The sequence below is a fragment of the Erpetoichthys calabaricus genome, chromosome 6 (genome assembly GCF_900747795.2).
Source record: "Erpetoichthys calabaricus chromosome 6, fErpCal1.3, whole genome shotgun sequence".
In the NCBI taxonomy this organism is placed as follows: domain Eukaryota; kingdom Metazoa; phylum Chordata; class Cladistia; order Polypteriformes; family Polypteridae; genus Erpetoichthys; species Erpetoichthys calabaricus.
Genome location: NC_041399.2, coordinates 162,631,492 through 162,643,612, shown reverse-complemented (window position 1 = coordinate 162,643,612; position 12,121 = coordinate 162,631,492). Strand labels below are relative to the sequence as shown.

At 38.8% G+C, this 12,121-nt stretch overlaps 1 protein-coding gene across 1 annotated transcript in view; it reads left to right on the top strand.

The window, feature by feature from the left end:
* gfod1 (glucose-fructose oxidoreductase domain containing 1) overlaps positions 1-11,535 on the top strand; it is a 176,715-nt gene extending 165,180 nt beyond the window's left edge. The window contains exon 2 of the mRNA XM_028804068.2: positions 8,212-11,535. Coding sequence (XP_028659901.1) covers positions 8,212-9,131 — 920 coding nt within the window. The 3' untranslated portion in view covers positions 9,132-11,535. The remainder of the gene's footprint in view (positions 1-8,211) is intronic.
* The last annotated feature ends 586 nt before the right edge of the window (positions 11,536-12,121 follow it).

The window sequence follows — 12,121 nt, the reverse complement described above, 5'->3', positions numbered from 1 at the left end:
AAGGAATGAGCAAAGAAAAAAGGAGTCAAACGCAGGCGACGCACACAGCGCCGCACGAGCACCCCCCCATACACACAAGCAACGGACGGGACACACACAAAGAGGACTATTCAACAAGCCCCTGGCACACAAAAAGAAAGAAGACGCTCGCGCCCCACTAATCCCCCCCCCAGACGCCATTAAAGCACACAGCGGCGCACGAATCCCATTGCACACGAAACGGGACACACACAAAGAGGAGGATTCAACAAGCCCCTAGCACACAAAAAAAAAGAAGCCGCGAGCACCACACAAAGCACATTGGACACGAAACGGGACAGACTACGGACATAGCACACGAAACATACACAAAAACGACGATTCAGACCCACGACCACAGTAACATAAATAACAAATGACACACAAAGCCCCATTTCTAAATGAACCATCCGTATTAAACATACGTCATCTCAACACGTTCACAATATGCAGCATAGGTAGATCTCATTACAATGAGGCACTATTAACCGTTCAACCGCAGAAAAAGCTCCATATTAACAGTGAGTGCGATCCTCCTTATTACTTATCCATATTTCTCACGCTCAAGAACAAACAAGTCATGAATTCACGATCACAGGTACAAAACGATACCGCTCGGATAACGGGACCAAACACAATTCACACTATGCAGCATAGGTGGATCTCATTACAATAAGGCACTATTAACCGTTCAACCACAGAAAAGGCTCCATATTAACAGTGAGTGCGATACTCCTTATTACTTATCCATATTTCTAGAAGAAAAAATGTCTCGGCTCCAAAAACGAAAAAGCTCAACTAACACAGTTACAGAAACGAACCCAAATGGACAGACACATTGAACGTAGACGCATGCAGGGCGCGTCTCACAGTGCTGCATCGAAACAGGCACGAGTTCAAACCGAAAGACCTCGCGTCTCAGACATACAGAAACGGCAGCGAGGGGACAAAATAAATAAACGCAGACGTCTACACCGCGCATCTCAAATGCCGGAAAACAAGCAGGCAAGGCTCCAAAAAGAGAAAGCTCAACTGACCGACATACAAAAACGGGCAAGGCTCAATACAAACAATGCACGCCGTACACTACAACGGGGTTCTCACACAGCACAAGCAAATCGATTACAGCTCCAAAACAACACGTCCCAAATACTGGACATACAACGACGCGCCTCTCAAACGGCACAAGCAAAACATACACGTCACGGACATCAACGCCAGACACCTGCTAAATGCTTGCGTTAGCTGACAACGCGTTAAATAATGAGTCCACTATTCAGGAAAATTCATTAGGATTAATGAATGTCATTTGCAATCATTGTCATTCACTTAACTTCCCTAAAGAAACAACTAGCAATACAAGTAATGAATTTACACGTTGTTCTCAAATGGGTCAAATTAGACTGCCTCCTTTCCATTCATATCCTGAATATCCACAGAAGCTTCTAACTAACGATGTACCTAAAAGTAAAAACTTTATGAACTGCATTAGATCCTACAATAGTTCATTTGCTTTTGCATCTACCGGAGTAAATATCAGGCCACCAAAAGGCAATGGCCCATACTGCTTTCGCATATGTGCACAAATACTGCATCGCATTGGAACAGTGCACCCTGAAACAAATCAACAACGCAAATATGCACAAATCTACATCCTAGATCCAGATGACGCAATCTATCAATCAAAGTGCTGCATCGCAACAGGCACGGATTCAAAACGAAACACCTCCTATCTCAGACATACGTTAACGGCAGCGAAGGCTACAACGGGCTTCTCACACAGCACAGGCAAATCGATTACAGCGCCAAAACAACACGTCCCAAATACTACACATACAACAACGCGCCTCTCAAACGGCACAAGCAAAACATACACCAGGAAAATTCATTCGGATTAATGAATGTCATTTGCAATCATTGTCATTCAGTTCACTTCCCTGAAGAAACAACTGGCAATACAAGTAATACATTTACACGTTGTTGTCAAAAGGGTCAAATTAGACTGCCTCCTTTACATTCATATCCTGAATATCTACAGAAGCTTCTAACTAACGATGTACCTGAAAGTGAAATCTTTATCAACTGCATTAGATCCTACAAATCGGTATCCACTATGAACATTAACGGTGGCACTGCACGTGACATCCGTCTTGCAAAACTGTTAATTATTGATGAATGTACAATGGCATCCAATCACTTACTCAACACCATTCATAAACTTCTACAAACGTTTATGAATAATAATATTCCCTTTGGAGGAAAGGTACTGTTATTAGGAGGAGATTTTAGACAGTGCTTAGCTATTCTTCCACATGCCATGCGCTCAGCTATTGTTCAGTGCACCTTAAAATACGCAGACAATTGGCATTGCTTTCAAAAGATACAGTTAGTACAAAACATACGATGTCCAGAACCAGATCATAACAATTGCTTATTACAACTGGGAGATGGTACACTCACCAATACAGATGGACTTCACCCACATATTATTACAATTCCTCAAGCCTTTATCTGCGACGACTTAGTTACAGACAGATTTGGAACAGCAATCTCATTAGACCAAATGCCCCTTTTAACACAACGCACTATATTATGTCCAAAAAATATTAATGTGGAAAACATAAATACCCAAGTCATTCCATTACTTCCTGGAGAGACACAACTCTTTCTAAGCTCTGACAAACTTGACTCTGATCACAACAATAACCATCTTCATTGACATTACAAGTTCTGACCTGGAATTACCTTTTACACTTAAACGGCGTGTACAAAGAAATTTTCCAATAAACCTTTACACTGTGCCACACACTTTATTGTTTGCTTTCTATTTGCATCATCTACACCTTCACACTATTCTATATCTCATTCATACATCACGCTCTTTGTCATTCCCAACACCAGGGGTTGGCGAGCGAAGCGAGCAGGGGGCGGAGCCCCCTAGTGTGTTCTAAACATTTCTTCAGTCTAAGGGGCTATTCAGAGAATCACAGCTACAGCAGCCTGGGTTCAGATCCCACCCCAGCTGCCAAATATGTTTAAGTAGTTACCCCTTTCTCTTTTTATTTGTATGTTATTTTTCAGGGAAGGCAGTTTTCCCTGTAATAACTGTACTGTATTACCAATAAATGCCTATTTGGTTATTTGTCTAAATGCATATTTGGTTATTTGTCTAGAATGACTGTTTGTATGTGAGTCTGTACACATTCAGCACTGATTCCAGCTTTGAGCCTCCTTCTTTCATATTAGGTTGCAGCACTTTGCTGCCTTATGGTAGAATAACTTTTGGAAAATGAATTAGTGGTCATAATACAGTACATAGTACATGAGTGTAATTTGTCAGTAAATATGCTGTGACATGTGAAAGATGTGCTGATGTTTATATATTTTCTATAATTAATTTAGTTGATTTTGGGGTTATGGTTGTTTCAGCATGAACCAATCCCAGGTAGAGTGTCAGTCCATCACAGGACATACTCATTTGCCAATGTAAGCACCCAGAGAAAACGCTCAAATGCCTGAGAAAATGTACATACCTCATAAAGACAGTAACCAGGGGCCTCATGTATAAACAGTGCGTACGCACAGAAATGTTGCATACGAACGTTTCCCCGCTCAAATCACGATGTTTAAAACCTAAACTTGGCATAAAGCCACGCACATTTCCATGGTACCTCATACCCTGGCGTACGCAATTTCTCCGCTCGTTTTTGCAGACTGGCGGCACCCAGCGTCAAAGCAGTGCAGTGCTACTGTTCCTGTGTGGTCACCCTTTCTTTCTTAGATCCACATTCCTGACGCGGCTTTATAAATATACTGAAACTAACTGCATATTGTTTATTAGTGTAATGCATCTGATTGTAATTAACCTGCAGCAATATAATGGTCCAGGGAATAGCCATAGTATTCCAAATACCATAACTGCTTTAGCGTTGTTACTGTCACTGCATCTTCTTCTTTCAGCTGCTCCCGTTAAGGGTTTCCACAGCAGATCCATCCATCCATCCATTTTCCAACCCGCTGAATCCGAACACAGGGTCACAGGGGTCTGCTGGAGCCAATCCCAGCCAACACAGGGCACAAGGCAGGAAACAATCCCGGGCAGGGTGCCAACCCACCGCAGGACACACACAAACACACCCACACACCAAGCACACACTAGGGCCAATTTAGAATCACCAATCCACCTAACCTGCATGTCTTTGGACTGTGGGAGGAAACTGGAGCGCCCGGAGGAAACCCACGCAGACACGGGGAGAACATGCAAACTCCACGCAGGGAGGACCCGGGAATCGAACCCAGGTCTCCTAACTGCGAGGCAGCAGTGCTACCACTGCGCCACCGTGCCGCCCTCCACAGCAGATCATCTTTTACCATATTACTCTCACTGCACCACTCGGAATATTTATATCACTGTATCTGAGTGGGGAATCATAGCAGCAGCTGATTGGAAAGAGAATTATCGGTATACAGCATGAAGCAGATGCTGCCTTAGCCACGGCAAAACGCTTGAGACTTTCCTATATGGACTTCGCGGTTTAGAAAAAGTTTCATCCCAAGAACTATAAACGCACTCAATCAGTCCATCAAGTGCTCCTTGTAGAACTGTTTGTACTTATAAGTACAATTACCTCACTGTAAACTTGCACTACAGTTATAATATTGCACAACCTGAGCCACTTTATAAAGCGCGTATTTACATATGATGACGATATCATTTTTAAGATGAAATGCAGCAAAATATGTTGATTATATTATACAGATAAAACTTTAACTTAATTTAAATAATCTAATTTAAATAATTGCGCAGCAAGCCTCTTGCGTGAGACATGAACAAGCACTGCGCCACCGTGTTCCCATATTTAATAACATGCTTTCATTCCTATCATCATGAAAAAGATATCATGTATACATCTCAGTATTTCAATTATTCAGAGAGCTGTAATATCACGAATGTGATGGATTATGTGTCCTGTCGGAGAAAGAGAAAGCCCGTTTAAGAAGCAGGTAGTGATTCACACACATAGAGCACATAGAAGATCAAATACAGAACAAAGCATTTAACGTGCTACTTTAGTTACAGTGGGATTTGAGAAACTAGTAACTTAAACGATTTTAAGATGAAGTTTATGATTCTCTACTTTAATGGCAAAATAAACTACGTGATTAAAGTGGAAGTTTCAAGATTAAAGTTGACATTACATGCTTTTTTCCAACTGTGCGCCTATTTTTTTTGTCTGTACCCTAATAAGCTTTCATATGACACTCAGATGGTGGGCTACGACTCACCTTTTCACGGCGACTTTGATATGTGATTTCTTTTTTATTTCAGGCACTGTGCGACTTTGTCAACTTGAGCTTTCGAGCTTCTCCGACACTCTGTCACTCGATCAACTTCCTTTTGTTGATTATACCACTGTTTAAACCAACAAATAGTACGTTTTTCCTTGGCCTCCACTTGGTATTTGCTGAAATTCTTATATTTTCCCCCATGCTTTTCCCATTGTCTTTTCACAGAAGGCTATTTATATTGATTTGCATATTCAAAGAGGTGTAATTCTGGGAGGAGTTGGGGCGGGACAGAAGGCACGTGCACGTGCGTTACTTTTCACTCATGTTCGGGATTTATGTAGCGGAAGAACGTGGAAGTTTGCTTACGTATAGATTCCTGCATCTGGATTTTTCTGTGCATACGCACATTCCCGCATTTGTGCTTATGCCATTTTATAGTGTGAGCTCTACGCACGGCGTTATACATGAGGCCCCAGGACTTTGAATCTTTGAAGATGTGGCGTAAACCATTGTGCCGAGTCAGATATATAGGTTTTAAGTTTAATTTTATTGTCAATTGTGCAAAGTATTGAGAAATTTGTACTTGTGTGAATGACCCACAAGATGAGTACGCAGTGTTAGCCAAATCTTTATTTTCCTCCTTTCCTGAATGGTATTTTATTTATTGGGTTCAAGCTACATTTCCTTTATAGTTTTGATCTGAAAAACAGTGTCCTTATGCAAGTGTAGATAAAGAAAGAAAAAAAAGAGTATTTTATCTGTTTAAGAGATAACTTTATTGCAAAATGCTTATCAATGTCAAATGTAGTGATTTCAAGCTCAAATCCTGATAGGCTGCAGTGGTTGGAGGTTTTTGTTTCAGCTATTTTCTCAATTTGTAACCAATTACTGCAGTTAAAGGAAAAAATACATTTTTTTACTGTAATTTTAATAGATTTGATTTTTAAGATTTAGATCTCTTGACTGTTTTTCCCCCATAACTAACAGCTAAATGTATAATCAGATGCAAAGCAAGCCAACAGATGACTAGCATGCTCTCAGGACTCAATGCCACCAGTTTTGCTCTTGTCATTCTTAATTAGAAGCCCATTCTTGTTGTTAGTGATTTATTTAATTATTTAGCCCTTTAGTGCTCTCATTCTGACACACCAAACACTTCCAAAACTGTTCATTTTTTTAATGAGAGTACCATCTGAATGTTTTATGGACCAAAACAGATCAGTGCTTCTCAGACATTCTCTTTTTTACTTTGAAATGCTTTATTTGAGGCAGCGTTTGTATAATGGACACACAGGTACAAATGGGATCAAGCTAGCTGATCATCTGTTGACTCCATTTGGATCTTATTATTGTTTTGCTGCTGGTTAAGAAAAATATAGGTAATGGTTCTGAATCTTAAAAAGCATGTCAACTCAAAATGAGGCAAACAGCTGCAGTAGTTGTTTACATCCATCCATCCATCCATTATCCAACCTGCTGTGTCCTAACTACAGGGTCACGGGGGGTCTGCTGGAGCCAATCCCAGCAAACACAGGGCGCAAGGCAGGGAGCAAACACAGGGCGCAAGGCAGGGAACAAACCCCGGGCAATTGTTTGCATATTAAATTAATTAAAACAAAAGAATAAAGATGCAGTGTGAATCAGCACTACATTTACTGAAGAAAATTACATCAACAATAGCACATTAAGTAAATACATAAAAACAAAAATGTAAGACCTGTACTCATTTTGTCATATGATATTTCTTGCTAATTGACTTTCCATATTTTTGTTGCTCTGTTATTTTGTTCAACATGCTTTAGACAACTTAGGTATTATCGCTGCTAGTTAAGAGTATTGTTTTCTTTCATTTTTTTTAATACATGGCACTAGCATATTGTCCTTGGCAAAGTGAACATGGCTGCATTAGCTTGCACGTGATGACATCAGCACTTTAAAGGTGCTTTATAGATGTTTACTTAGGCTGTTAGGAAAGAATGTACAGTGCCATTAATATACACTGTATACACTACTCAATAAATGCACTACTCAAGCATTAATGAAGAGGAGACAGGCAAGCTTTTAGGAATACAGATAGCGCTTCAGGCACAGATTTTTTTGTAATTCACAATTCATTCATCCAATTGAAGAGCGTATAACAAACATGTTTAGAGTGCATCAGTCACAGTGGGTACTGTTGGTGTATCATGCTGAGCTTTGCAGATCAGATGGTTGTCAATAATACAATGTTGTCTGTAGTAAACAGAAATTGTTCCAGTCTATGCATTTACCTTCTACCTATTAAAGATATCCATCTTTCAGACCAGAGTTTCAGCTATCATATGTCTGGTTACTGGTGTCTTTACTTCAAATTGGTGACTCTGAGGCTAGGGATCTGCACTGGCAATCAGAAGGTTGCCGGTTCGAATCCTGTAAATGCCAATAGGGACTCTGCTCTGTTGGGCCCTTGAGCAAGGCCCTTAACCTGCAATTGCTGAGCGCTTAGAGTAGTGAGAAAAGCGTTATATAAATGCAAAGAATTATTATTATTAAATTTGCAAAGATAATTGAATACTAGGAGAACTCTTTAAATTGCAACCCAGCAGTTGTTGTTGTGCCATCCCACAGTCCCTTTTAAAATTTGGGATAAGGCTAATTTTCTTCAAGCCCAGCTCATGAACAATTACTATTCAAGAAGCATAAGGATTAAAATACTGATGACATTTTGCTTTTAAATTCCATCCATGTTTTCTAATGAACTCTTGGAACAAAAAGTGATTATGTAAATTATAGATATCTAAATGCAATACAAAATGCACAAAATGTTCTTTTTATCTATCAATGTATCTGATTTCAATTACAGCCTTGTGCAATGCAGTATGCTTTCGCCTCTGACTGTTTTTTTTTCTTGGTGTTTTATTGTAGGCATCGGCAAGAATGTTATTTGTGATCGAACAGCCACCCCATTGGATGCTTTTCGAATGATGTCTGCAGCCCATTACTACCCCAAATTGATGAGCATCATGGGCAATGTGCTACGATTTCTACCTTCATTTGTCAAGATGAAGCAGCTGGTGGAAGAGGGATATGTGGGAGAACTTCTGGTTTGTGAGGCACAGGTGCATAGTGGAAGTCTGCTCGGAAAAAAGTACAATTGGAGCTGTGATGACTTAATGGGAGGTGGGGGTTTACATTCTGTTGGAAGTTACATCATTGATCTGTTGACCTTCTTAACTGGCCAGAAAGCTTGTAAAGTACACGGCTTCCTCAAGACCTTTGTCAAGCAGACTGATCACATCAAGGGTATTCGGCAAATCACCAGCGATGATTTTTGTACATTTCAGATGATTCTGGAAGGAGGTGCATGTTGCACAGTTACATTAAATTTTAATGTCCCTGGGGAATTTAGACAAGAGGTTATAGTAGTAGGTTCTGTTGGAAGACTAATGGTCAGTGGAACTGATCTTTATGGACAGAAAAATAATGCTGCCCAAAGGGAACTTCTTTTAAAGGACTCAACAACATTGGGGAACACTTCCTTGCCAGAGAAAGCCTTCAGTGACATACCCTCACCATACCTCACTGGCACAATTCGAATGGTACAGGCTGTGCGAAAAGCTTTTCAGGACCAAGAAGATAGGCGCACATGGGATGTAAGACCTCTCACCATGGCAGCCACCTTTGAAGATTGTTTGTATGCTCTCTGTGTTGTGGACACTATCAAAAAGTCTAGCCAGACTGGAGAATGGCAAAATATTGTCATAATGACTGAAGAACCTGAGCTGAGCCCTGCTTACTTGATTAGTGAAGCTATGCGCCGAAGTAGAATGTCCCTGTATTGTTAACCTGAACAAAGCATAACTGGCAAAAAGATGTTTTTGTTGGTTTATGTGAATGTGATGGCAGGAAACTAGCATAAAAGCATTGAAGAGAATATGTGTACCCAGTGTGTTAAAGATTCCACCTTAGTCATCAGTCTCTGGGTAAAATCTCTTTTTAAGTTGTGTGAGTGCAAAATGAGTAGAAAATTGCACATGCTGAAAACTGCACTGAAGATCCGTTCAAAAGACTCCGTATCAAATTATTGATTTTAAGTATGACATCCAGAATTTTAAACTGTGACTTCAAAGACTTAGTTATTCATCTTTGGGTAGAAAAAATGGTTAGAGCAAATTGAGAAAAGAATGTTTATAAGTAAGCACCATCAGCCTGCAATACATTCTGAAATAGAGAAAAGAAGTAACTGCATTGTTCAGCTATTTTAGAGCAAAATCTAACTTATACCCAACATATGCTTGCTTTTAGTATTGGAACAGGGCATGGGGTTTGAATGTTTGCACTCATTCTGATTAGGAAATGTGTCTCTTGTTAATAATAAATTTCCAAAAGTTTTATCACTTTTATTTCTCATTCCAATCTGCAGAAATGGGCTATAATTTTCTTTGAACTCAGGGTCCTTGCTGCCACATAAGAAATGTTAATTTAATCCTAGTTTTTACAATTAAAAAAACAAGCTTAGAAGAAGAAGAAGAACATCAAAGACAAAATGCAGTTCATACATATATTTATAAATAATTAATGTACAGAATTAGGTATTCTCAGTTCTTTTTCCATAATGCTTAAGATAATTTTACCTATACATATGTATTACAGTATTATAGTCATTATTGGGGTTCTGGCCTTGGGATACCAGTATTCATTTTGGAATGTAATTTTCATTTTGGAAAACAGGCTGAGCCAAAATATTCTGAACAGTAGTCCTGCAAGCTACACAGAATATATGCATCTCTTTTTTAAAAAGTGCATAGTTTGCTTTTTCTGGAAAAAAGGACAACTGTGTTGCCATACATTCCTTCAACTTTCACCTGCAATTTTATTTATTCTTTTGCTAATATGCAAATATGACTGCATATGCTAGTTGCAGGACTAACCAATATGCAAGTATACTCAAGCACCTTGCAGAGTCTTATGTGAATCTTTATAATGTTAAGAATTCATATTATATGGACAGACAAGTACACAGCACCTACCAGCATCAAATTGTTGTGTACTTTGCTGACCTGCTCTTCTCAAGGTACCAAAACATGGTAGCAGAAGTACATCTCTGTCCAGCAGGTAGTAAAACAACAACTCCCATAATGTATATCGACATGCTATGCCATTCATTGTCCTCTTCTGCCTGACTCCAACCTGTGTACTCCCTAAGAATGATTGCTCTCCCCAGGGATCAAGAGTAACCCCAAAGTACTAAAACTGCTGCACACTGTTGCTTGCTGGTGATCTCAAATGTCACATCACCCCCTAACCCTTAAGTGCCTTTTAAAGTAGAGTAGTTTATATGCCATTAGTAGATAAAACATTGATGGCATACAAAATAGAAACTTGCTGCTGCTGAAAGAAATAACTTTTTGACTGCTTTATGCACTCCATAAAGTTTGGTCTTTTGCTCTCTCAAGAGTAGTGATCCTTCAACCATGTTGTCTAGACTCAACTAACAGAAAGAGTAAGATATTAATCATAATCCTTGGTTTCACAACATGTCTAGGCCAGTGTTTCATAGGTTTTTAAGTGTAGTTACCAAATTAGGGAAACATGAGTCGTCCTAAGCCATTGAAAGAGGTTTCAGACTGGACTATTGAAAATTCCTCCCCTAAGATTATCTCTAGCCAGTGCCACTTCCTGGTAGAATGCAACTATGCCTGTTTGGATTAAATTCATGGACAGGTATGTGAGCTGTAGGTAGTAAGAAAATTGAATTTATTTCATGCTGTTTGGTATCTTCCAACACCGTAGGACTGATATTTGGTAAAATATACAATAACAAGAAAAGCAGATATTCTGGAATGGTCCCCAGCTTGTATCCCAGTAGTTTTATTAATATTTAAGATGCATCTGCAATGTAGCACAACAGTTTAAAGCCATATAATGCAGGATATAGCTGTCCTACATCAAATCCTTTGTAATACTAAAAAAGTGATAATTTTATGTGACATAAATCTGAATCAGTTATAACTGTTGGCAGTTATGAGAAATATTTGTCTTTAATGTAAAATTCAGTGAGTTATGTTCAAGAAAACATAGGAGAGTGATACTGCTAGTTGCTCAAGCACTTTCCACTCTAGACTTGATTATTTGCCTGTGTATAGTAAATCTCAAATGTTTCACAATCATCATATGCCTATTCTTTCTGGGATTTTTACTTGGGTGGGCTGTATTTAGGCTTTAGAGGCAGTTTCAAAAGTAGTTGTTCTTAAGTAGTTTGTTAAAAATGAAATGTTTTGGGAGGCTAATTGAAGGAAATAAAGAATTGAAACTTTACATTATTAAATATATTATAACATTGCTAGAGTTTCAATGCTTTCTCCAGATTTAGCCTTATTTGTAACCTTGGGTCCAAGTGCTAGCTTTAATCAAAGTTTAAGACTGTTATTTCTGTTATCTATTTCTAATACAGCTATTATAATTGTGATTCTACTCCAGTTTACATATACAATTATTAGCAGTCTTCGTTCATTATTAAAACATTGATTCTGTTTAATTAATGAACACATAGCAGTGCACATTTACATTATAAACACAAATGTAAATTAAAATCTGAGTAGTAAATCAACACCATAAACCAATTTAACACCTCATTTATTAAATGTGTTTTGTTGAAGCTCATCATTTAAATTTGGCCTGATCTAATCATATTTATGATTCTAGTACACATTTTTTTACAATACATAGCAATTAAAGCCCCATTCTAAAGGCTGGCTCATCTGCTTAAAGCACATTCAGACATTGGGAGAACATGTAAACTTCACACAGACAAAACTCAGGCATGGGATTTGAA